General features: G+C 46.7%; 1 protein-coding gene across 8 annotated transcripts in view; it reads left to right on the top strand.

The window, feature by feature from the left end:
- Positions 1–27,551, top strand: part of ASPH (aspartate beta-hydroxylase) — a 1,438,894-nt gene that overhangs the window by 1,206,466 nt on the left and 204,877 nt on the right. For all 8 annotated transcript variants that reach the window (XM_069621106.1, XM_069621103.1, XM_069621107.1 and 5 more), the window contains one exon: positions 5,898–6,035. In XM_069621106.1, coding sequence (XP_069477207.1) covers positions 5,898–6,035 — 138 coding nt within the window. The remainder of the gene's footprint in view (positions 1–5,897; positions 6,036–27,551) is intronic.

Here is a 27,551-nt window from a genome sequence, read left to right as displayed (position 1 = left end):
GGGCCTATCCAGTTTCACCCCGTACCCCCTAATGGAAAGGGATAAGTCAGGTAGCTCCCACACAATTGATGGCCTTTCGATTGGTCTCCTTACATGGGAAGTTTTGGTCAGGGAAAACAGCAGAGCTCGTCTGAGGACAGTGCAGATCTGGTCAAGGGCTTTCAGTCAAGGAATTTCTCCTGCAGCCAGACTCCTCCTGCTCCTGTGATGGGGTTCCAGCTACCTTCCAAATTTCCCTGTCTCCAATGCAAGGATTGAGGCATCTCTGGTAGTTGTTCCTCGCAAGAGTCAGTCAGCAGGCTATCTCCCAGAATAAAGTGAAAAAGCCCTGTTCCGATGCAAACATGCCCTCTAATAGGTCTGATGATACTTCAACATTGTCATAATTCGCACAGTAAGGATTGGCTAGCCCTCTCCCTTCATCTCCCACCAAGATACCCAGTGGGTGCTGATAGGACCAGACATTGGAAGATATGTATGATGTAGGCTGAGGGAGGAGAAGGATTTGTCATCCCAAAGTGACATATGGGTTTTACATTTTGTATTCTGAAAGATCTCACAATGTGGCAACTACCTTAATCTTTCAGATAACTATATAAATCTATATATTTTTGGATTCTACATTTTGTACTATTTCAAAAAGTCCCTTCCTGGGCAGAACCACCATTTTTCGTGGTTTTCTACTGCGCTGAAATAGTTACAACTCTGATACTACATACTTCCAAAATTTATTTCACTGTCTATTCGTCTATCAATATTTCCAATTCCTTCAATTTGTGAAAATGCCAGAATCATACTTTTGATCATAACTTAAGTTATGTACATCACAAAAAGTGTGTTTTTACATGGCCCCAACTGGCTTTGTATACCCTTTCAAATGAACCTGGGGTGAGCTTGGTAGGACACACAGTGCTCTTTTATTTAGGAAAATGTGTTTAATCAATGTCACTGCGACTATGAGAGGTAGTTTTATTTATCCTCCAAGTTTCCATTTCTCCTGACGCATGTGACCAGCCACCTGCTTGGGCCAATGTTTATTCTGCCCTCTTCTGCCAAGCTTTAAAGGGTCTTTGTTCAGAGCTAATGCACATTTTATGTGAAACCTGACCTTAAAGGTAATTTCTGTTGGTCATGTTATCAGTAAATCCCATAATTTCAATCTACTTCTTTGTATAACTTAGCATTTAAATTGACAACCAGACCTGTTTCCTTGGTGGTTCCAGCCCAAAAGGTCTTGGATTTAAAGTTTCAGCACAGAGAGAAAAGTTCACAATTCTGAAAGGCTAGCATATTGCATTTACCCACTGTGTACATGTAACTTTCAATACTGCACCAGCACCTGTTGTTCACATTATAATATTTCTTTATATACTATGTAAACAGAAATAAGTTCACTCTTGGTATTCTTCACAAAATATGCCACAGTTACATAAGAAACTAGTGTTCATTTATACAAAAACGAAATAGTCCTATCCTTAGAAATGTTGTCATTTTTATGTGCTGAAATTGAGTCTCTTTATTCCTGAAAACTCAGTCTATCATTTGACTTACTTTCCCAATGTAAGGCATCATTCCTCCTTTTTAGCTTCCAGATGCACAGTATTTTAAATGTATTTATTCTTTCCATGTGCACTGTTACAGTTTTGAATCTGTCAAAGTGGGCATTTACACAAAGTCAGCATCTGAAGGGCCCCATGTCTTTTGGAACCCATTTGACGCAGTTAACAATATTCCAGTTCTAAGTTGCACTTTCTTCTGCTCATTCCCTAAGCCCATGCCGAAATCAGTGTTTTGTACTGGCTCCTCTATTTCAATGGTGTCACGATTGTGCCGCTGCTGCACCATCGTGGACTATTTGGGACTCATTTGTTTCCGTAATACTCCCTGGACAACACCTATTCATATTATTGTCTTTACTTTTCGTTTGCAAGACTTTGGAACTTTCTTATTTACTTTAACAAACTACATGTCCCATAATGCACCTTGTGGCAGTTCCCAATTCCTGGCTATTCCTATGCAGTAGTTCTAGCACTACAATCCCAAGAAGCCTTACAGAACAGTGCAGCTTTTGCTTTCCCAGGACTAGAGAGGGCGGAGGCCAATTACATTCAGGTGTGCTGCTCCAGGTGCTGCTAATTAGCCTACTTCAGCACAGGGCAGGTCAGTATTTAAGCAGCTGCCTGCAGGGGCACAGGTCTCTTGCATTGAGCTTTCTACCAGCCCTTTGTTGCCTTTTTCCTTGGAGATTTGCTTTTTCCTGTGGTTTCCAGTTCCTACTCTTGTTTCTGAGCCCTGTGCTTCCTGCCTTGCAGCCCGGCTTCTCAGCCTTCTCTCCCCTGGCTTTTGCTTGCACATCAGTGCTTTCCGGTCTAAAGTCCTACTTCCTTGTTTGCAGTCCTCTGTTCCCTGGCTACAGCCCCCTTGCTCTCTTCCTTGTTTGCAGCCCTCTGTTCCCTGGCTACAGCCCCCTTGCTCTCTTCCTTGTTTGCAGCCCTCTGTTCCCTGGCTACAGCCCCCTTGCTCTCTTCATTGTTTGAAGCCCTCTGTTCCCTGGCTACTGCTCCCTTGCTCTCTTCCTTGCCTGCAGCCCTCTGTTCATGATTCCTGCCCTTAACTTCCTTGAGTCTTCAGTCCTCCCCTTTGGTTATCCACTTCAGTTGTACCGTTTCCTACTTCAGTTGTACTGTTTCCTTAATTTCTCTCTGCTAGCTTTCTCTTGTCTTTCCAGCCCTGAATTACCGTTCTTGATTTCCATGTACTGTTTTCCGGTCGCCATTCCTTGCAATTAGATACTAGTTTTCTGCCCTTCCTTTCTTCCGGTTCTCTGTCCTGAACCTTGTTCTCTTTAACTTCCTTTTCCCTGGATATTTCTGTTCTTATCTTCACTTGTGTTTTATGTAATTCCTATGTTCAGAGTTTGGCTGCTGGATTTCCAGCAGGCAATCTCTGCCCCTTCCCTTGTCGCGTTTCAGTGTTGTACTTCGTGTCATTGTTTACAGTGTACTGGTTCCGGTTTCAGGAAGCAGTCATTGTTCGGTTCCTGCTGGACCTGTACAGGCTTCAGTCTTGTGAGTAGTGTTACCTTGTTCGTGCCTTAGGGTTCAGATACAGACACCCACTGCTGTTGCTCCTAGCCATGAGCTTCAGAGTGGGCCCCTGTAATAGCAATCTGTTCAGAAGGCTGGAGTTTCCCAAGATCCGTGGAACACTCTTTCCCCATTCTGCGTACACCCCAAGAGGGAACCCAACGCGTTTGTTATCTTTGTATTCCCTGGCCCTTTTTGTTCACAGCCTCTGCTGCCTATCCTTTCTTGTCTGCAGGACTCCTGGTAATCCAGCTTCTTGTGTGCCTTTCTCCCTTTAGCTTAGTGGGCACGCCTCTACCCTGACGCCCCTCCTGACAAAAGAAACTCCAAACTGAGCCAGCTTCACTCTCACAATGAGGCCTAGCATGGCCTCTCCATCTCTGTCGCTCTAGGGCTGTCTTTTTACCCCACATAGGGTTGTTAAAATATAATACAGCCGACGTGTCAAAAGGGGGCTAAGGTGTGGCTCCGGTGAGCAGGGGTAAGGGAGCCCGCACTCCCAGGACTGCGTCTCTGCGCGCCAGTATATTTAAAGGGGAAATGTCCTTTTCTGGTGGAAAAAAGGTTCCGTTCCCGTCCCTCGTGAAAGACGCCCATACAGGATGGGAGGAATGGGAACTATGGACTAGGAGTACGTTAGTCACTCTGGTGAGTAACCATTTTCCATGTACGCTCAAAAGCTGATACGATTGAACGTAAAATGCGGAAAGTATTGGCCAAATATGGTAGATTCTCAATTGAACCCATCATTAAATATTGTAATGCAAAAGCAATCCCAAAAATCATTTATGGTTGGGGCACGATTTTTTGGTTGGATTATATAGAGATTGAGGCCCGATTGTGGTGGGGTGTTTTGCGCTTGCCCAGCTGCCTGCCGAGAACAGTAATGGGATATGAGCTGGGTTTAATATGATTGAGAACCAGACTAACCTGGTGCACTATTGCTGTATAAGAAAATTATACTGCCCCCTGTGGTTCCTTGTTTGTTGAATTGAAGGCCTTGCACCTGAGTACAAATAATGCATATTTTAATAGTTTTAAGTGTGAGGAGATTTTTAAAAGTATAGAATCTAATTATGAAATCCCTAGTGCAAACTCAAAATTTGGTTAAAAAAATACTTTGGGAACCCGATTGAATCACTGCTGTAGAATCGCTAGCAAATATAAACTGCACCAGGATTTTCTGTAGAGCACAAAAAGTGGGGGTGTCTCCGAATATTTTAAGAAATTCCCGAACATGTACTGTAGGCAGCCATTTTTGCACTTTAGGTTTAATGAACACGTGAAATTTTCGATTTCAGAAATAAGCGTGTGCCTCCATGTTCTTGGTGCAGGTTCTGCAAAAAATGGACAATTGTGGAGTCTTTAAAACACCGTTTTTGTTATTGCCCAGAGCTTGCTGAGTGTTCTTTGGAAAGATCTTGTGTAATTTTAGGTTCCATGATGATGACTTGTTTTGGCAAGATTTTTTCTGGCTCATCAATATCAATGATAATTGCTGCATTGAGATTTTTAAATCTTCTAAAACGGTAAACCGAGTTTCATAACTAATAGGTAAAAAACCTTTTAAGCTGAATAGACTCTATCGGTAAATCGTTTAAGATTTAGTAATATTACATTGTCTTTTGCTATTGATGTCTTTTAAATTAAATGTATGATGGGTGTTTTGCTGTTTTTAGTGCATGGGTATGAAATAGTGTTTAATTTTATTATTAGATGTGACATGATTTTGTATCTGTCTTTTCTCTTGTGAAAGGTTTAATTTTACCCATGTCAAATAGATGTTTTTATTCAACTCATTGCCTGTCTCACACCTAATTTAGTGAGGACAGTGATGAGGAACAGGGACAAAGGGCTAATGGCTTTGTGGTGCCCAAGGCCTGCTCACGTGTCCACTGCCCCACCATATTTTAAGACGAAAGCTGATTTTAACACTTGAAATGTCCTGGAAGCATAATGTGTGATTCTGCTCTTTTAATTCTTTTTCTGTATTTCACATCTGTTGTTTCTAGTGCTATAGAAAATGGCACCCAAAGTGTTGAATCCCTAGCTTGGAAGTTATGCATTTTTTCACATGGCTGTAAATGCTCGAACAGCGCTGCTGAGTAGGAATTTTCAGATTTTAGGTGGGCCTTTCCCCCGCAGGCCCTACCCTTGTCTACGCCTCTGTATGCTTGTGTGTACGGAAACCTATCTAGGAAGCAAAGGGGCACTGCACAAAGAGGACACGCCCATTGGTTACAAGTGGGTGCAAAGATAGCAGGAGAGCTGGGATGGGTAGATGGGAGGGGACTCCAGGGGGGCAGCATAGCCTTGAGTGGAGAGATCAGTGCCGATCAGCGATATGTCCTTTGCAGACTAGTCTTCAAGCCCTGTACTGAGGGGGACAGTCTTATTACACAGCCCAGACTCCCTGCGTTTAATGGCAGAGTGCCTGATATAGACATTATCAATTATCAAACATTATGGGCTGTTTGAAGAAAAGCAATCCTGACAGTCTGGGCTCTGAAGAAAACACGTTAAGGAAATATGGATAATCTGCCAGCTATAACAGGGCACAAAATTGATGATGATGTCCATTTTAAACTGAGGCACAACAATGTAGGAAAAATGAGCATGTTGTAAGGGAATCGCCCACCCCATTATTCTCCATGTTGGGGCAAGTTAGTATTTCCGATCATTAGACCGCCGTGTCTGAAAGAGAACGCACACCACGCCGAGGAAACAATATGAGCTCGCCTTGCATAGGCAATTAACGGTTGACTTTTGCGACGCTGCAGTATTTCATATTTTCAAAAATCCGTCTTGCAGGCCTACACGTGGTACGAAATTGGCCACCAGAGAGGGCACTTTGCATCGGTTTGGCAGCGCTCCCTCTACAATGTTAATGGACTGAAGGCGCAGCCGTGGTGGACCGCGCGGGAAACGGGATATACCGAATTAATAAAGGTAAGCTTCTCTGCAGCGCCAGCGCATGGAAAAAAAGCGCGCGTGGACACCTTTTAATGTGAATTTTCCCAGTGCATATGAGAAGACCAGAGTTACATTATGTGCATATGTTCTTCATTTTTGAGAATTAATATGTCAATTTGGCGATAGCGATATTTCCAGGTTTGCACAATGACACTCAAGTTAAGGATTGTGTGTAAAAGAGAAGTATTTCTGAAGTGAAAAGCTAAGGTGATTTCAAGGTCACGCAAGCAGTGAGATAGTCCGAAGGTGGTCTGTCTTTATTTAATGCCACTTATATTCCTATATGTGCAGGGGCAGCCTCACACACACACGTGCTGCCTTCATATGCTAGGTGCAGCCAAATATACCCACCTTCAAGCCGACTATGCCTTGTGTAGGCGTCATGTAGCCAGGTGCAGCTCATCATACGGTGAGGTAGGCGAGATAGAGACGCAAATTAACCAACCCTACTAACAATTTCCCTTTCTGCATACACCTCTCAAACTCCAAACCAAACACAAACAAAACCTACAGCACAACAAACCGCACAAACTTCACTACATTGCAACAACAAAATAAAAACACACATAGCCTTGCACAACAGTACACGACGACTACCGGCCGCAGACACCCTCGGCCCAGCCAACGGACCCACCGAGCTGAGGCCGCCAACAGCACATCACTGCTCTCTTGCGCTTCCTCCCACTAACTCAACCTCCCCTCCTCTTTCAGAGCCGCCAGACCGCCAAGGGACCACTCTGGTGGTGATAGTTCGCGGTACAAATGTCCTTTAACATTAACATTAACATGCCAGACACTCTAATAACAGGTCACGTTTAGCAACACATGCCCAGATACGCCAAACCACATGACTGAATGCTTGCTCCTTTAAAGGCGCACATGCACCACATGACTACATTTTCCAGCTTGCACTCTGCCTGTTCACTGCAGGTGTTAAAATATGTCCACGCTGCCTGATCCTGTGCACGTGCCGAACAGTAATAGGTGTCCCACACACTGCCCCAGATGACTTTATTTCCAAGAATTTACTCCGCATCGCAGTACTGACATTGGGACACGACTTTATGCCCCAGAACGCTTGATGTCCCGCGTATTATCCTTATGCCTGACCTTATCTCATGCGGTATAGAAGCCAGCCGTGTATCTGGTGTCCAAGAATAAACCTCCCTCAATACAGCTGACCCACAGGTCCCAGAATTAATTCTCTTTCTCTCTCTCTCTCGCATATAACGCAAATAGCCGCATCACATTAAGCCAGGATGCAGCGCAGATCACCCAAGAAAGATGCCTCCACAAGATTGTGTCCCCTATACACCAGGTGGAATCCCACAATACAGATGCCTCAAAATGACTACTTGTCACAGAATGCACTCTGCCTAAAAGTACAGAGGACCACACATAGTGCCCTAATCAAGTCATTCTCAGCCTCTTAGAAAACGTACAATATTATGTGTCCCAACTCTTACAGAAGTTCCTTACAAGCTTTGCCATGTCCTTGTGTAGTAAATAACATGGTACTGAACTATGGGCCACTCAAATATGTCAAATCTTTAGAATAAATGACGCATTCAGGTGGTGTGGGGAATGGTTGGCCTTCTCACCTTGACACGTAGACTTGCCCATGGAAGGCTAAACACCGAACAACAAATAGAAACTGGCGCCCCATCTGATGTCACGTGGCTTCTTTTCGATATGCCAGGGTCAGTTTCTGGATGTTTTTTTCCGTATTTGTTTCTAATACACCAGCTCGGGCAGACTTCAGCCAGACCTTCCAAGATAAACCTAAAGACGATGGTCATCTTAATTTGCAACATTCTTTTTCTCCCAAAGTGCTTTTGGCATTCAGCAAATGTTTTATGGAATGTGCGTCACAATTTCCATCCCTCTAAAACGGTGGCAGTGCATAACGTGGCACGATGCAGGCCCTTGGGCCAGAAGCAGTGCACAATTTATTCACAAACTCTGAGGTTTTGACCACCATTGTGGTGGGGAGGGAGATTAGGGACAAACAGGGATGGGTCAAGCATTCTTGCAGGGCACCCACTGGTATTTTCCACAACATTTCTGGGCATATTGTTAACATTCTGATGTCCCCCTCGGGAAAGGTAGTGTCAGTGGATGCAGCTTCCTGGCCAGGGCCTTCATGCCCCGCCCCCCGCGCCTCCCCTCCCGCAGAAGCCAGAGGCAGGTGAGAGCAGCATATAGATGCAGTGCAACAGCCCACGCGGCTGTATGCTTGTCAGTTGGGGAAATCACGGTAGTCTTTGGTGGGGCAAGCAATGTCATTTCACTTAGAGGTGGGTTGAGGGTTTTCGTTTTGGAGCATCATAGCGCCAACCCAGAGGTCCTTCTCGAGGACCATGTTAACATCTCTTGGGTAGTTCTATAGCATGCTCCCCTGAGAGTGGAATAATGCCGCTGGCGCATGTTCTGTCATAGGGGCAGGCAACTGTGGCTGCTTACTTTCTCTCATGCACACCAGGACTCATAAGAGACAGCCCTCGTATTACAAAGAAGTTGGAAATTCAGGAAGGCTGCCACTTTCAGCATCACCAAAGGGCCCCGGTGGCTCCTGCTATAATATCATTGTATGTTGGGGTATGTAAAAATACTGCACCTAGGGTTATTGCCCTTGATTCTGCAACCAGTGTACTGTTTGTAATCTGGAACATCTGTGTTCATACTGTGGGATGTTCTGACCCACTAGGCTCTGCCCTGCAACATCACAGTGTGCTCCTTTCGTCAAAAACAACAGAATGGCCACCGAAAAAGCCTTATGTGCACTAAAAATCTCCGAGAAGTGCACAGGGAAACCTGAAAAATAGGCCGCCAATCCATTCTGCTTGTGTCAGTGGTGGAACCGGAGACCACACTACCAAAACCTGTCATTGGGCTATCCACAGAGTGAAATGGAATTACCTGAAAAGGCAGGGCTGCATTGCCAAGGAAAACCCAGAAGTGCTTTAATATCCGTTTTTCCTTGGCTGTTGAAAGTGCAAAATCATGGTTCCCCAAACATCAGAAAAGATCCAACATCCTTGTTGGGTGTTAAACATCACTTTATTTAAAGAATCCACCTAAGCACAATGTCAGGAGAAGCACATTTCATCACAAGAAAATCCACATTCAAAATGGTGCTTGCCTTGAAAAATCTGTAAGATATGGGCGCAGTACCACCGCTTGCTTGTGTCAGAGCTGTCATTTACTTATACTGTTAGTTAAACTCGTACATTAAGATCAAATTGTGGAAAAGAAGAGACTTGCCATCAAAAGCAATATAGGTTGCTACAATTCAATTTCTATGTTTTAAAAAGACTCAAATGAATAGATCTGTGGGTATATTTGTTGAAAATGTAAAGTTTATTTTAGAAAAGACAATTTTAAAACAGTGTTTTAAAAGTGAACTAATGTTAGCCACAGTACTTCAAAGGCATCTTCCCCCTGCTCTCTGCTCAGGAACTGTCATTGAGTTGTTAATGGAGGTGGGAGGAGATTTTGGCCTGTTGCTCTGAGGAGAGACAAAAGACTCCCTTGATTGAAATGATATGCAGATTCAACTGTCAACAGAAAACAACTGCCAGCAGGAAGGGAGCCTGGGAGTGCTCTGGCCCAGCCAAACCTTGGGGGCGGGACCAGACAGATATGTGTATCTTGACCCACAAGAAAATATCTTTTTGAAAAAGACTCACAGAACAAAATTGGTAAAAATCTGTAAATATAGTGTTGTTAAAATGAAATTTCTGCTCACAGTTTGAAACTACTCTGAAATCTGTGCAATGTTCTGAGACAGGACTACCAAAATGTTGATGTTGCAGCAATTGTGAAATGCTAGAAATATGAAACTTCACTGGATTATGCCCAGATGTCGTGTGCATGTATGTAGAAACATGTGGACAGATCTGACACTGGGTACCCAACCAAAAGCGTGAAAAACTGTAAAATTGGAACTAAAGCTCTCACCGAGATGGAACTCGGACGGATACATGCTGTACTAAATCTGTGATGTGGATATGTATTATTAGCAAGTTGGTGATATTGTAAATATGATTTATGTGAAAAATAGATTTACTTTTACTGAAACAAAGGGGAGGTACTCCTTGGATTGCGAAATGCGGCATCACTATGACACTAGATTTCCTTCTCAAATCAGGAGAGGGGAAATACTTTAACCAATAGGAATCCTAGAGGGTGTGCTTAGTATAATTCAGCCTACCCACCCCTTTAGGAAATACATAAATAGGGACAGTTTAGGACCTAGACATACACACACACATTCATCCATCAACTGATTGTCGGCGAAGCGCTCTGCAGGAGAACCCAGATCCAAGACTCCAGAAATCTGAAAGCAGAAGGCCCAATTCCAAAGCTGAACCCTTATCAGTTGGCCTTTAAATCTTGAAACCTGATTTTAACCCCAGACTTCCAAGGGGTACACCAAAAATTGAACAGCCTGGCTGTGCTCTTTCTGCTTCTTGCCAAGAACACTTGCCAGAACCCAGAGATCCAAACCAGTAGAGCAGAGCTGTAACCTGATAGCTGTAACCTAGAATCAACCCATCAGATCCAGTTCAGAGGCCGTGCAGAGACCAGAGTGCCGTGCTGAGTGCAGAACCGGGTGCCTGAATCTTGTCCGGTGGGCTAGCAGAATTCCAGTCCAAAACCTTTGACCAGATCTTTGACGGGCCTATTCCAAACCATAGTTGTGAGTATCTATAGCATAGAATTGTCCATAGCCAATCTCTTATCCTTAAGCAATTTTATACAAATCATTCCATCATATCCAGAACTGCATTTTAGAATCTCTTGTTTTTCCTGAATATTTTCCTCATCCATATAGCCCTTTGTTAATGGTAGTGATAATATAATCTTTGCGCTAATATTTTTGCTGAAGAAAGACAAGTGTCTCGGCGGGCAAAAGTGAGAACAGAGGCGCCCTGATCTAGCGGCTGTCCCATTTGGTATCTTGCATCTTCAGAGCCCCCCTAGTGAACAGAAAATTCTTGTTTGTAATTCAAAAGCGCATCTTTCATTTGAAAATCTTGACTCATTTCTGAGAAAAATCGTCCTCTACTAAAACCTTCATAACTTTTGAACCATGCATGCTAGAAACGAACAACTCCTTATAGTTTTTCTGTAATCGCATTTCTCGCGCACTGAAAAGTTTGCAGCAAATCTGCATTTGGCTCAATTTAAACACGTGTAAAATAGTTATTCTTTGCATCTGACCTCAGAATTCAAATCTCAATCTGCTAGTTATCCAATCATCATTGCTCGTGTTTACCTGGAACTATCCAAAGCGGCTCCCGCTAGTTTTGAATCCAATTTAGTGATTAAAATCGATTTTTAGCATTTTTCCCCATTCATTCCAAGCCACATTCAAAAGCATTTGAACTGTTTTGAAATCATTCCCGTTTCTCTCTGCTTGCTAGGGGGAACTGGGATTGAAACTGTATTTGTTGAGTGTTTATTCCTAAAACCTGTGTTCTCTCCTTCCACCTCTATATTGCATATTGGGAATTGAGTAGTGTACAGGGGGGGGAAAGTAACATTGCATTTGATTGAATCCCTATCAAGTATTATTCTATGCTGCATTGTTTTCCTATCCATATCAAGTATTATTCTAGGCTGCATTATTCTTCTTATCCATACTCATTTTGATTAAAGAGATTGTTGATTGTTGTGATATCACCCAATGCTGATCACTGTATAAATATTAATAGTGCGATATCTAGATATTGTTCAAATTCATAAAAGTGTGATATATATATATTCAAATTCTCAAAATAAATCTTTTAACTTTGCAAAACAGCCTGCTTCCTGGTTCAGTGAGACCGGGGGGGCGGGGGGGGGGGTTCAAAGAGAGGGACTTGATATAAGGGCACATCATTCAGAAATAAAAGAACTCATAGACAAAAAAATATATATTTAAGGGTTCCAACTGTGCATCACACGCTAGGCATTGACTTAGGTGGAGTGCCGGGTTGAAATCACTTACAATACCCTTAATTACATTCAGTGGTGGGAAATTTACATTCAGAAGATTGAATGCACCCACACTAAACCTGTGGTAGGAGGCGTACTATTATTGTTAGCGAAAGTGGAAATGTGCAGCGCTTCGCTGACCCACTCCTTTGAAAAATGTGATGTGCCGCCATCAGGTGATTTTAATTTAGAAAGCCATGGACTATTATGGCTTTGGCAGTCCAGCCCCAGGAATGAAAAAGGTCTTATTCATAAGGAAAGGGTATTGGATTAAGTGAACCTACACCACCATCTGGAAATCTTTGCTGTTTTGTCAAATTGTGAGCAGGTACTGAGCTAGGAAATTGTAACACGCATACTAATATCTCAAAAACCACCATGACTGCTCATATGCAAGGTGGGCAGTGTGTGAAGGCGTGCTAGATGGAGATTATAGACGAGTCATCTAAAACTCACAGAATTCACTGTTAAACATGTAGTCTGTGTTACTGGAATGGGATCTCAGGAATGCATAATAGGGTCCTGAGCTGGCCACTGTTCTTGGAACCAAGAGAGCTTCTAATGGGTGCAATGGCGCGACATGGAGTACATCCGTTATGATAAGCTGTTTGTAGTTATTTATTTGGTAATGGCCAAAAGGGAAGTTGCAATGAAATTGGGGACAGCAGAAGTCCTGTTGGTGCATGAATGGTAGATAGGACTGGATAGGGGTATGGGGTTTAGCAGAATGTATGCGAACACTTGTGGTGCCTAACCAAATGCTGAAAAATAGCGAGTTTTACGATTTATTGGGTGGTCACTCTCAACCCGTGGCCTCCACCCTACCCCCAAAACCAGGTAGCGCACAACAAAGTGCTTTGTAGATTCCTTTAGTGAGGCCTCCAACCTATGTTGTACCACTCTGCAAATATACGTGTATAGTAAGAATATACATTTATTTAAGGTTTGACAAAGAATAATAGGACCATCACCAAGACATCACCCACCAATGCCATGGCACTACACTATATCACAATTACAAATGACTTGCACCAATTAACTGACATATATTTCTAATGGACTTTCAGATACTACAACACACAGGTAAAATTTAGAGATAGGCAGTCATCACTTTACATCGGATTTCTTGCAATTGAACCCATAGCACAACATAACTCAGACAGTGATTATCCCAGCAACCCCTGCCGCGCATCAATTATATATGACCCCTTAATTTAAAGGCAAAGTACACCGAGTGGGAATACAGTAGGAACATCCTTTTGGTTTTTTATAAGAAATACAGGGTTTGGGAAAGGAACGCAAAGGGGAAATTGTTTTGGGCTTTTTATTTGAAAGGCAAGGTTTGGGAAAGGAACTCAATGGGAACATCGTTTTGGGTTTTTTATTTAAAAGGCAAGGTTTGGGAAAGGAACTCAATGGGAAAATCGTTTTGGGCTTTTTTATTTGCATAAAATGCAGGGCCCTGGGATTCTGATGTGGGATGCATGTGAATAAATGGGAAATTTCTTTTTACACTCTCTACATTGAACTGAATGGTTTTAGGGTTACTGATTTTGGGAGTATGGACACCACCTTCTGTACAGAAGTCAGAGGTTTCAGAAAAATAGTCAACTGAGGAGCTACACAGTTTCATCCCGTCCCCACAATTTAATAGAAAGGATTAAGGCATGCAGTTACCAACACAATTCAATTTAAATGGGGGGATCAATTTGAGTTATATTTAATTAAATTTGCCAACGGTCTACCCATTTCCACCCCCCTACCTGCTCAGTGAGATGGAGTTTAAGGCTGGCAGATCCCCCCCACACACTTTTGTTGGCATTTGGGTTAATCTACTTACTTGGGAGGCCTTGGGTAGGTATGGGGCATCCAGGGAAACAGCAGGGCTCCTCTGAAAACAGCACATATTTAATCAAAGGCTTTGGTCAAGGATAGTCCCCAGCACCCAGTCTTCCTCTGGCTCCTCAAATGACAGGCCCAGCTAGCTTCTAGATTTCCCAGTCTCTGACTCCCATGCAAAGCTTAAGGCTTTGGCAGCTCCCCTTGTCTCTCTGCTAGTTGTTGTTCCTTGCAAGAGTCCACAATTCGACTACCTCCAGGAATAGAGTGGAAATGTCAAGCCAAAAGTCCCTCTCAGTTTGAAAACTGATCTCTTATATGGCTGGTGACACTCTATTATTATCATATTTCCCATGATACAGATTAGCTAGCTCTCTCCCTCACCCCAATATGTCCACTGCTTGCTGATAGGACAAGGACTTGTGAGGTGTGGGTGATGGAGCCTGAGGAAGGAGAAAGATTCATCGTCCCAAAATGACAATGGGGTTTAACTTTTAGTGTTCCTAAAAATCTCACAGCATGGCAGCTACCCTCATTTTTCAGATACCTGCAGGCACATATATATTTGAGTTCTATATTTTATGGCGAGTCGGAAAATACTAATCTTATTTCGGCACGCCTGTCCTGGGTGGAGATAATGTTTTTTTTCGATTTGCGAGCCGAAATAGTTAAACATCGGACACTTCAAGATTAAAATTTTAATTTCCCACTCTAGGACCACACAAACCTTCCATTTTGCTCATAATTATGAGAAAGCCAGAATCATAATTTCGATGGGATTGGGTTCTCCGACGTATTCCATATCTATGACAGGTAATGTCCACAGCTATGCTGCTTCGGAAAATTTCTGGCGTCTGCGTCCTGCATCGATGACGTCGATGTGCCGTCCCCGAGGACCTCCTCCGATGGCCGACGTCACCCGATGTGATAAGTAGGACGCCCGTAGCCTCAGTTCTGTTTTTTCAGCGAACGTGTTTGCTTCGTGAATCTCGGTACGCCTCGACTCTTTGGAGTTTTGTTGTATTCTTCTCGGTTCTTTGAACCTGTTCGGTTTTTGTTAGAAAAGCCTGTTCGTGACGATGTCTACCTCGTCTTCAACTCCGCATCCGGGCTTCAAGAAATGCAGGGACTGTGGGTCCAAGATGTCGGTAACGGACTTGCACGACGCCTGCCTCTGGTGCCTCGGGGAGGCCCACGACACGGACGACTGTCGACTGCCAGTCGCTCACGGCCAAGGCCTTACGGGAGCGCAAGAAGAAGTTGTCAGTAGGTGGGGTGTCTAAGCCCCGGAAGTCGAGGTCTATGCTGCTATGGTCTATGGGGCTTTCGACGGATGATTCGAGAGGCGACTCTCCGTGTCATCGACAGAGGTCCAGTGGGTCTCCTTCCAGGAGTCGGTCTTGCCACTCCTCTGCCTCTTCGAGGCATTCCCGGAAGCGCCGGCATCGGCCGCCTGCCTCGTCCTCTTCCGAGGACTCCGCCCGTAGGCGGGTCGCTTATCTCATCATGCAAGCCACACCGGAGGAATGGGCTTCCTTCGGGAAGAAGATGTTAGCGATTCTCGAATCGCAGGGCACCGATCCATCCGCGCCTCCGAGTGGGGTCGGTCGTGATCGGTCGAGAGACACCGCTCGCACGCCTTCGGGCTCGGGTGGTCTGCACGGTTCACGGGAGAGGTCCCGCTCTGACAAGGGTAACCGGTCTCGCCATGCCCGTTCCAGGTCCCTGTCCTCGACGCGCTCGAGACCGCGTGATCCTGTGCCGTCTTCGAGGAAGACGTCGACGCCTGTGGTGCCGAGGTCATCGACGACCTCTCTCGAGGCTCCGCTTTCGAGGGTGTCGTCGACGCTGTCGGCGCCTAGGTCATCGAAGGACACGCTCGGAGCCCTGGCTTCGAGGCCTGTGTCGACGGCGCCGGTGCTGGCGGCGCTGCGGCTGACGTCTCTGATTCGCTCGACGCCGATTGTCTCGACGCCAGCGCCGACTTTTTCGGCGCCCTCAACGCTTTTCGAGGCAGTGGTGTCGGAGGGGCCCCGTGGCACGCGGGTAGCCCCTAGAAAGGCTCTGGCTAAGGCCAGGCATAGCTTTGGTCCCCAGGTGTCTTCCTCTCACCGCCTGGAGTACATTTCAGAGGGTGATGAGGGCTCTGATGAGGGCTTGGTTCCGGTTACGGTGCCTGATGAGCTTCTCTCGGGCCATAGCCAATTTGATGACCTGAGGCAGTCACTGCATGATGCCAGTGGACTGGACACCTCTCCGGAAGTGGAGTTTTGTAGGCCGGAGCCTGGCACTCATGCCGATTCTTCGTACCGGCGCCTTATGTCTCGGGTCACCGAGTACTTGGAATGGTCGGCTCCCCCAGGGGAGTTTGTTCAGGATGATCTCACGGACATCCTTGATCTTGGTCCCCCCACTGCCCCGGTACTGCCATTTCATATGGCTCGGCAGAGAAGGGTGGCGGCGGCTTGGACTGCTCCGGAGAGTCTCCCGGCAGTGGGCAAGTCTTTGTCGCGCAAAAATACCGTCCAGCTAGTAGCGACCCCTGCTACTTGTCCAGGCACCCCACTCCGTAGAGTTTGGTGGTGCAGGCGGCTACAGCCCTGGCAAAGCAGGCGTCATATCCTACCATCCCTCCGGATAGGGACGACAAACGTTTTGATGGCTGGGCGAAGAAAGTGTTTTCTTCAGGGGGTATGGCGCTTCAAGCGGCCAACTCCGTATGTGCCTTGTCTCGTTTCACACACACTCTGTGGAACTGTGTTGCATTAGCGGCTGAACATATTCCCGAAGGGGAAGAACGGGATGGTTTCCTTGCTATGGTTCAGGATGGCAAGGATGCCATGTGTGAGGCCGTTCAGTCGGGTTTGGACATGGCAGATTGTGTCAGCCGGTCCATGGCGGCGAGCACCGTAATGTGCAGGTTTGCGTGGTTGCGGAAGTCGGGGTTCGCTCCTGATGTGCAGTCCTGGCTCTTCAACATGCCCTTTGACGGTGAACATCTTTTTGGCAGCAAGGCTGACGAGAGCCTTGAGAGGTTGCAGACCTCCAAAGCTGCACCGAAGTCGTTGGGCGCTGCAGTTCGACAGCCTCTGCCTTTTTGTCCTAGGGGACAACAATGGAGAGGAGGTTCCTTTCGCTATTACTCATCCTTCAGTAAAGCGAGAGGAGCTGTCAGTCAAAGAGGCCACCGTAAGAGTGCCAGAGGTGGAAAACAGGGTACTCGAGGTGCCAAGGCCGCTCGGGCAGTTGCCTCTTTGCCCTCAGGCAACGCCGCAGCCACTACCACTCAGTCATGAGGCCAGGTCCCATGGTGCGCCGGTTGGGGGAAGGCTGGCGCAGCATCTTGCAGAGTGGCGTGCCATTACTTCAGATGTGTGGGTTCTGGAGATCATAACCCACGGCTACTGTCTTCCCTTTTGGCAGATTCCTCACGACAATCCACCTAGGAATCTCTCTTTGAAGAGTCCGGATCCGCTCCTTGCGCAGGAAATTCAAGCCCTGCTGGAGAATGGTGCCCTAGAACTGGTGTCTGTAGCGGAGAGGAACAAGGGATGGTATTCTCCTTATTTTTTGATTTCGAAGAAAGACGGGGGATTGAGACCCATCATGGACTTGCGCGGTTTGAATAGTCTCCTCAGGAAGGACAAGTTCAAGATGGTTACTCTCTCTCAAGTCCTCCAGACCCTTCAACTTCAGGACTGGTTGGTGTGTCTCGACCTCAAGGACGCTTACTTCCATGTGCTGATCCATCCCAAGCACAAGAAGTACCTGAGGTTCGCGGTTGGCGACTCGCACTTTCAGTTTCGGGTCCTGCCGTTCGGATTGACCTCCGCCCCAAGGGTTTTCACCAAGCTCATGGTGGTGGTGGCAGCGCATCTCAGGAAAGGGGGGATTCACGTCTACCCCTACCTGGACGATTGGTTGACCAGGGGGAGCTCTCCCGAGCAAGTCCTGGATCATCTGTCCGTCACCTGCCACTCCCTTCACAAGCTGGGCTTCTCCCTCAATTTAAAGAAGTCCCATTTGACGCCAACACAGCGGCTCCAGTACATCGGAGTAGTGCTCGACACATCCCTAGAGCTGTGTTTTCCTCCCCAGGTCAGGGCTCTTCACATTCAGCAGATGGTGCACAAGTTTCAACTTGCCCAGACGCTCCGGCGTTCGAGTTCTTGAGGTTGCTCGGTCTCATGGCATCCTGCATTCTTCTGGTGCCAGATGCTCGTCTGCGGATGAGATCTTTGCAGTGGGCACTCAAGAAGCAGTGGTCGCAATCTTCCGGCAGGATGTCGGACCCTGTTCAGGTGCCGCCCTCGGTCGCCCAGGACCTTCTGTGGTGGGCCGCCGAAGGCAATCTGTGTCACGCTCACCTGATTCCCACGGAGGCGCAGGTCTGGCTTCGAGTGCTGATGCTTCTTCAATGGTGAAGCGCAGGACTCTGAAGATGGACAGGTAGGGCCCCTCTACTCTGGCTTCTCTGGCTCGTAGGAATATTCCCCTGTGCGTGAAAAGGGAGTATTACCTACTGACGGAATAATGCTCAAGGCTCCCACTTCCTTCCAACCCTCCACGATACCCTTCCACGATTCCCCGTGAAGTCTCACCTTAGGGTCTGAAAGGATGAGTTCTCCATCCTGCTTCTGATGCAGGGGCGCGTTGAAACCCAGTTACTTCACTGGATTGAGGTTTGATGGAAGTTCAAATAAACTTGACTATTCAGGTAAGGCGCTGTAAGAGTTCTGTTGCAAGTTCAAGCTTAATAATAATGTTCATTGTCTTATTGCAGCAAGCGCTAACGCTTATGTCTTTACATTCGCTCATTCAATGTCTTTGTCTTTTTTCCCCATAGGGCCCGGGGTCCGGAATGCCAGGAAGCGGCAGGACCCGAAATTAAATGGGAATAACCCAACTGGTAAGTCTTAGAAGGAAACTGAGCTTTTCCTATTCCCTTCCTTCTCTCACCTTGTGTTCTTGTCTTTTTCTCACTAGGCACTGGGAAGTGGCTGCGGATCCAGATGATCGCTGCTGAAGATGGAGGTGCCCAGGAAAGGTGAGTGAAATGCAGCGCTGCAGCGATCGAAACGAAATGCTTTTAAAAATGATGTCTTCCCTTTCAGGATCGTTGGTGTGATATCTCTGTGGTACAGCTTTAGCAGGTAAGATCTTCTTTCTCTTCCAATTCTCTCTTATCTACCTTTGCAGGTGACCCAGGATGCTGACAGGCGTGGCTGAAGTCCAGATGCAGGAGCTGACACGATGAGCGTCCAGCTGCGAGGAGCAGAACAACGCGAAGCAAGAGTTGCTGATCGGGCGTGGTTTAAATAGCTTTGGAAGAAGTTCCAGGTATGTATCCTTCCACCGATCAGGTATGTATCCTTGCCCGACCACACCCAGGTGGAAAGTAGTCCCACAGGTAAAGTAGTTCCATTCAGGCCTCAAGAGGGCCTGGATGTAGCAGCATGGTCTGCATCAGGTAAGTGCACATTGAAACACTTGAACACATGTCTAGCTTTATGAGGCTGGCGCCTAAGGCGCCAGGACTGTGTCCATTGATGCCTGCCTCTGGGGTTGCTGGGTCGGACTCGGCTCCTTGGAGGTAGGCATCATGACAGTACCCCCCCCTCAAGGCCCCTCCCAAGGTTGTTCCCTCCAGGGGTCTTGGCTTGTTCGGAAATCTCCGGTGGAACCTTTGTATTAATTGAGGTGCGTGAACATGGTTACTAGGCTCCCATGATCTCTCCTGAGGTCCATATCCCTTCCAGTCAACAAGATAGAAGAGTTTTGACTTTAACACCTTGGAGTCTAAAATATCTTTAACTTCGAATTCTAATTCCCCTCCAATTTGAACTGGGTCTGGAGGCTTGGACAGTCGGGTCCCTGGTTGTACTGGCTTCAAAAGTGATGCATGAAAAACCGGATGAATACGCATGTTGGACGGTAAATCCAGTTTAAAGGCCACGGGATTGATTATAGCCTTGATGGGATAAGGTCCTATGAATCTGGGATTGAAGGTTCGCGGGCCCTTGAGGGGTAAATGTTTCGTTGCTAGCCATACCTGGTCTCCTACTTGGTAAGGAGGAGTTTTACTTCGGTGCAAATCAGCGTTTTCTTTATACTTTTTCTTGGCTTGCTGTAAATGAGTTGCAGCTTCTTTGAAGGCTTGGGTTATTGTGGAATGCAAATGATTTACTGCAGGCATTTCCAGGGTCAGAGGTGGATCTAGGTCAGAGGTCCGAGGATGGTGACCATACAAAGTATAAAAAGGAGTTTGTCCGGTTCCAGAATGCACTGAATTGTTGTATGCATATTCTGTGATCCAAAGGATGTCTTTCCAATTTAACTCGGATTGGTGTAACATGCACCGAAGATATTGCTCGAGAGTCTGATTGGTTCTCTCGGTTTGTCCGTCGGTCTGGGGGTGGTGGCTGGTGGATAACCGCACATCTATTTGTGCTAGTTGGCAACACTTCTTCCAAAAATGGGAGATAAATTGACTTCCACGATCCGAGACTAATATGGAAGGGAAACCATGTATGCAAACTATATTCTCCAGAAATTCCTTGGCCAAGGTGGAAGCTGAAGGCAAACCTTTTAAAGGGATAAAGTGGGCCATTTTGGAGAATAGATCCACAATTACAAGAATAGTGTTGTAACCAGCACAAGGAAGCAGGTCAGTTATAAAGTCCATTGACAAGGTGTGCCATGGTGCCGGTGGAATATCCAAGGGTTGAAGTAGGCCGGCTGGCCTTTTCTTTTGACCCTTGTTGTGGGCGCAAATTTTGCAAGACAATACAAAAGACTTTGTCTTTTCTCCAAGAAGGCCACCAGAAGTGGCGTTTGATTTTTTCCTCCGTTTTAGCGATACCAGGGTGTCCTTCCATTAAAGATTCATGATGATGGGCAATAACAAGTTCTTGCAATTCTTTACTTGGCAGAAACAACCACTCCTGGAAGTAGGGTAAATCATCCTTAACGGTGTAATGAGGACCTTTTTGACTCCATTCCAGTAAGGCTGAAGAGTCTAGAAGTTGTTTTACTTGCGTTTGGATGTCCTCAATAGTTTGCAATGAAGTTAGGCCTAAGATTCTTTGTTCAGGTATGATTGGCACAGGTTCTAAACTCAAATTGGGTTCTTCCATGCCAATCCAGGATAAGGCGTCCGCTTTACCATTCTTGCAGCCAGGGCGATAGGTAATTACAAAATCAAATTCCGCAAAGAATAGAGCCCATCGGAGTTGTCGTGAAGATTGAGCTTTGGCCGTCTTTAAATACTGTACATTTCTGTGGTCCGTAATTACGGTGATGGTGTGTCTTGCCCCGAGAAGGTAGTGACGCCAAGCCTTGAAAGCAGATTTAATAGCCAGTAACTCTTTGTCGGTAATTGCGTAGTTGATTTCAGGAGGAGAACATTTCCTGGACCAAAAGGCCACTGGGTGTAGTTGGTTAGTTTCTGGGTCTCTTTGCGACAGGACAGCTCCCATGGCCGAACTGGATGCGTCGGTTTCCACAATATAAGGGAGATCTGGGTGCGGGTGCTTTAATACAGGTGCAGAGGTGAATATGGTTTTCAGGTCCTGAAAGGCTTGTTCGGCCTCAAGAGTCCATTCAAAGCGTTTGTTTTTCTTTAGGAGAGCTGTGATGGGTTGGACTGTTCGGGAAAATTCCGGGATGAATCTTCGATAGAAATTGGCGAAGCCGAGCATGCTCTGAACTCCCTTCACCGAGCTAGGAGATGGCCATTTGAGGATGGCGTCCACCTTTCGCGAGTCCATTCGGACTCCTTGTGGTGTCAGGATGAATCCGAGAAACTCAACTTCTGTGGTATGAAAAACGCATTTTTCGAGCTTTGCAAATAGTCTGTGCTGGCGCAATTTCTCAAGAACTGCCCTTACATGTTTTCTGTGATCGGATTCTGAAGAAGAGTACACCAGGATGTCGTCAATATAAACAATGACACAGACATCAATAAGTTCCCGAAGAACATCATTCATAAAGAACTGAAAGGCGGCAGGTGCATTGCACAAACCGAAGGGCATCACCTGATATTCGAAGAGCCCAAATTTGGTGCGGAATGCAGCCTTCCATTCATCGCCTTCTTTTATACGTACCAGGTGATAAGCTCCTCGAAGATCTAACTTGGTGTATACACAAGCGTCTTTCACCTGGTCGATAAGCTCAGGGATCAGGGGCAGAGGATAACGATTCTTAATCGTTATTTGATTTAGGGCGCGATAGTCTATACATGTTCTAAGGTCGCCCTCTTTTTTCAGCACGAAGAACAAAGCTGAGGAGACAGGAGACTTGGACGGGCGAATAAAACCATTGGCTAGGTACTGATCTAAATACTGACGCAAATGCAGGTTCTCAGGTTCCGTAAGAGCATAAATCCTACTACTAGGTAGTTGAGCATTGGGTACCAGATCGATTTGGCAATCATAAGACCGATGGGGAGGTAACGTGTTAGCCTGTTCCTTCTGAAAAACGTCTTGGAATTCTTGGTATTCTTACGGTAGCTGTACAGGGGTGGAAGTTGCTGAGGCTAGACCCATAACTGGATTTCTTGGATAACAAGTTGGTTCACAATCAGGAAAACTTATCTTCTTTGCTCGCCAGTCAATTCTGGGATTATGTGTTTCTAACCAAGGAATTCCAAGAATTACTTGAAATTGTGGGGCCTTGATCACATCAAACACGATTGTTTCCCTATGTCCATCCTGACCCACCAGTGTCATTTCAACAGTGGAATGCGTTACAGGCCCTGAGGCTATTTCGGTTCCATCTACTGTAGTAATGACATCTTGGGTTACTTTCGGGCGGAGAGGGAGCTTAATCCTGGAAACCAATTCACGGTCTATGTAATTTCCAATAGCTCCACTGTCGATGTATGCTTTTATAGCATGCAACTGCTGAGGCTGTTTTGGGTCCACGAGCACCATTGGCATGACAAAATGCGAGGTCAAAGAATCTGTTTTCAAGCTCGGCAAGCGGACCCCAACGCTTGTCGGGCTAGGTCGTTTCCCGAATCAGGTTTCAATAAATCATTATCAGTGGCTCCAACCACCTTCTTAGGTGGTTTAACCGGACAATTTCGAAGAAAGTGACCGGAAGTCCTGCAATACAGACAAAGTTGCATTTGCCGTCTTCTCTCTCGTTCCTTCTGCGTTAATGGTCCTTTAACACTGCCGATTTGCATAGGTTCGGATACGTCGGTACTCTTGAAGTTGGCGTGGGTTTTGATCGGTACTCGGGTTTCGTATTTGAACCGATCTGCTTTTCTATTTTGAAGTCTGTGATCAAGTTGAACCACCAAGTCTATGTAGTCTGCGCAGACCTGGGGTAGATCTACTATCTGAGCTAGAACATCCTTAAGCTCTTTGCGCAGGCCTCGATGAAACAATGTGATCCTTTTGTTTTCTGGCCATCCAGTTTCCACAACCAGTCTATTAAAGGTGGCAACGTAGGACAGGAGATCCTGATTACCTTGTCGTAAGGATAGCAGTTCGTTATCAAGGGCCTTGGGAGTGTCGAGCAAACAATCTTTCCATGCTGGCCTGGAAACCCTGAAAATTCTGGAGAATGGGATCATCCTGATTTACCAATGGAATAGACCAATCGGCAGCACTGCCACTGAGGTAAGATAGTATAAAGGCTACCTTGGTCTGGTCGTTAGGGAAGGCCCCGGGTCTGCATAGAAAGTGTACACGACATTGGTTCATAAAGACGGCATATTTCTTGGGATCCCCCGCAAAACGTTCAGGCGGGGCCAAAGGCATGTGTCCAGGTAGATTGATTTGTACCGGGTTATTCAAACCCATTGATGTGGAAGTACCTCCGGAATTAGGTAAAGGAGTGTGCCCTACCTCTGCGTGAAAAGGGAGTATTACCTACTGACGGAATAATGCTCAAGCCTCCCACTCCCTTCCAACCCTCCACGATACCCTTCCTCGATTCCCCGTGAAGTCTCACCTTAGGGTCAGGAAGGATGAGTTCTCCATCCTGCTTCTGATGCAGGGGCGCGTTGAAACCCAGTTACTTCACTGGATTGAGGTTTGATGGGAGTAACTTGACTATTCAGGTAAGGCGCTGTAAGAGTTCTGTTGCAAGTTCAAAAGATCAAGCTTAATAATAATGTTCATTGTCTTATTGCAGCAAGCGCTAACGATTATGTCTTTTTCCCCTTAGGGGCCGGGGTTTCGGAATGCCGGAGATATGGCGCCGACCCGAAGTGAAACGTGCAGTTCCAATAAATGACAGGTAAGTTCTGGATGAGCGTTCGGGTAATGTCTTTGCATTCGCTCATTCAATGTCTTTGTCTTTTTTCCCCATAGGGTCCGGGGTCCGGAATGCCAGGAAGCGGCAGGACCCTAAATGAAATGGGAGTGACCCAACTGGTAAGTCTTAGAAGGAAACTGAGCTTTTCCTATTCCCCTTCTTCTCTCACCTTGTGTTCTTGTCTTTTTCTCTCTAGGCACTGGGAAGTGGCTGCGGATCCGGATGATCGCTGCTGAAGATGGAGGTGCCCAGGAAAGGTGAGTGAAATGCAGCGCTGCAGCGATCGAAAAGAAATGCTTTTAAAAATGATGTCTTCCCTTTCAGGATCGTCGGTGAGATGTCTCCGTGATACAGCTTTAGCAGGTAAGGTCTTCTTTCTCTCCAATTCTCTCTTATCTTCCTTTGCAGCTGATCCAGGATGCTGACAGGCGTGGCTGAAGTCCAGATGCAGGAGCTGACACGGTGAGCGTCCAGCTGCGAGGAGCAGAACAACGCAAAGCAAGAGTTGCTGATCGGGCGTGGTTTAAATAGCTTTGGAAGAAGTTCCAGGTATGTATCCTTCCACCGATCAGGTATGTATCCTTCCCCGACCACACCCAGGTGGAAAGTAGTCCCACAGGTAAAGTAGTTCCATTCAGGCCCCAAGAGGGCCTGGATGTAGCAGCATGGTCTGCATCAGGTAAGTGCACATTGAAACACTTGAACACATGTCTAGCTTTATGAGCCTGGCGCCTAAGGCGCCAGGACAGGGGTCCAACATGAGCCTGGCGCCTAAGGCGCCAGGACTGTGCCCAAAGGGCCCCAGCTTGGGCCCGCTGGCACTTCCCTGGGGGGAATGATGCCTGCCTCTGGGGTTGATGGGTCGGACTCGGCTCCTTGGAGGTAGGCATCATGACAATCTGATGAAGGGGGCCCCGTTTTGGCTTCCCTGGCCGGAGGTGACGATCGCGACAGACGCATCCCTCACGGGATGGGGAGCTCATGCCAACGAATTGACAGTCAGCGGTCGTTGGTCTCCGTCGGAGTCCAGACTCCATATCAATCTTTTGGAGCTGAGGGCCGTAGGGCTAGCCCTGAAGGCTTTTCTGCCAACTGTGCGAGGAAAGAGTGTCCTGATCCTAATGGACAACAAGGTGGCCATGCACTACCGCAACAAAAAGGGGGGGCAGGGTCACTTCCTCTGTGCAGGGAGGCGATGCAGCTCGAACTCTGGGCAATCCAGCAGGAAGTTTCGATCTCGGCTGTTCATCTGGCCGGAGACGACGACGAGACGGCAGACGCTCTGAGCAGGCGGAGCACGATATCTCATGAGCGGGAGCTGGCTCGGGAGATTCTCCTGGAGATCTTCGCCCTTTGGGAGACCCCTCAAGTGGATCTCTTCGCCTCCAGTGTCAACCGGAAGTGCGAAAGGTTCTTCTCGCGGGAATTTCCTCCAAAAGGAGCCTTAGGAGATGCGTTCGTGGTGGAGTGGTCATTCCCACTGCTGTATGCGTTTCCTCCAGTCCCTGTCATCCCGCAAGTACTGCGGAGGTTCGGTTCCCAGATGATCCTCATTGCCCAGGCGTGGGCCCGGAGGACCTGGTACTCGGACCTTCTCGAATTGTCCATCTGCCCTCCACGTCGTCTTCCCTACCGAGACGATCTGCTCTCACGGGAGGGGGGTCAGGTTCTCCATCCAGAGGTCAGATCGCTCAACCTTCACGTTTGGTTTCTGAAAGGTTGAGGTATAAGGATTGGGAGCTCCCTGAAGACGTGTTGGAGGTGTTGCTCTCGGCGAGACGGCCGGCAACAAAGTCTCTGTACCGTTGCCGTTGGCATAAGTTCTGCGACTGGTGCAGAGTTAAGAATGTGGATCCTTTTGAGTGTGACATTCCCATGGTTCTGTCTTTTTTGCTTTCTTTGGCCTACAGGGGCTTGCAAGTGGGTACCATTAAAAGTTACCTGGCGGCGCTGTCCATATTTAAGTGCTCGTCTGAAGAATGTTCCTATTTTAAGATTCCTTTAATTTCTCAGTTTTTGAAAGGGCTCACTAATGTGTTTCCTCCGTCACCTTTTCTGGTGCCCGGTTGGGATTTGAACTTTGTTCTTAAGTTTCTTATGGGTGCTCCATTTGAGCCTTTGCATTCTCGCCCTTTGAGACTGTTAACTCTTAAAACTGTGTTTTTGGTTGCGGTTACTTCCGCTCGCAGAGTGAGTGAGTTACAGGCACTTTCAGTTAAGCCACCCTTCACTGTGTTTCATAAGGACAGGGTTGTCCTTCGAGTTCGTCCTTCCTTTCTTCCGAATGTGGTTTCGGATTTTAATTTGAGCCAGAAGGTGGTTCTTCCGGCATTCTATCCTCCTCCACATCCTGGTAAGGAGGAGGAGAGGCTCCATAGGCTTGATCCTAGGAGAGCGTTGAGCTTTTATATTTCGCGCATTTCCCGGGTCAGAGTGGACGATCAACTTTTCATTGGTTATGCTGGAAAGTGTTTGGGACAAGCTGTGATGAAACAGACTTTGTCTCGTTGGATTATTTTAGCTATCTCTGAGTGTTACCGCTTGGCGGGTAAGGACCCATTCTACCAGGGGTGTGGCTGCGTCTACTGCCCTGCAGAGGGGTGTTCCTATTCATCACATCTGTGATGCAGCCACCTGGGCTTCGGTACATACTTTTGTACGTCACTACTCCCCCGATTCCATCCGAGGGTAGGATCTGGCCTTTGGCAAGGCAGTCCTTTATTCCGCAATTTGATTGGGCATGCTAAATATGTGTTCTAAATTCTTTTCCCACCTCCTTGCTTGGTACTGCTTTGGGAGTCTGTCATAGATATGGAATACGTAGGAGGACCCAATACCCTCGAAGAACAAGTTACTCTCTTACCTGGTAACGTTCTTTTGATGGGGTGGTCTGACGACATATTCCATATCGCTCCCTCCCGACCTTCCCCGCTGCAGAATTTCTTATGCGATTGCAGCTTGCGTTCCGCAAGGCCTTGTGTGTCTGAATGGCAGAAAACTGGTGTCAAACGTTCTGGGGAAAAAACTACAACTGAGGCTACAGGCGTCGTATGTCCTACTTATCACATCGGGTGACGTCGGCCGTCGGAGGAGGTCCTCAGGGATGGCACATCGACATCGACACAGGACGCAGATGCCGAAAATTTTCCGAAGCAGCACAGCTCTGGACATTACCTGTCATAGATATGGAATACGTCGTCGGACCATTCCATCGAAAGAACGTTACCAGGTAAGAGAGTAACTTGTTCTTTCTTCATAACTCACATTGTATACATCACACAGAATTCACTTTTACATGGTACCAACGGGCTTCTTATCCCCTTTAATACGAGTCTGAGATGAGCTCACTGGGACACAGAATGCTCTTTTTATTAAGGAAAATGTAATCCTATGTTAATCAGC

This window comes from Ambystoma mexicanum, chromosome 5q (genome assembly GCF_040938575.1).
Source record: "Ambystoma mexicanum isolate Mex_15411 chromosome 5q, UKY_AmexF1_1, whole genome shotgun sequence".
NCBI classification, from domain to species: Eukaryota; Metazoa; Chordata; class Amphibia; order Caudata; family Ambystomatidae; genus Ambystoma; species Ambystoma mexicanum.
The sequence above is the reverse complement of the archived record's forward strand: the minus strand, read 5'-3'. Positions and strand labels throughout refer to the sequence as shown.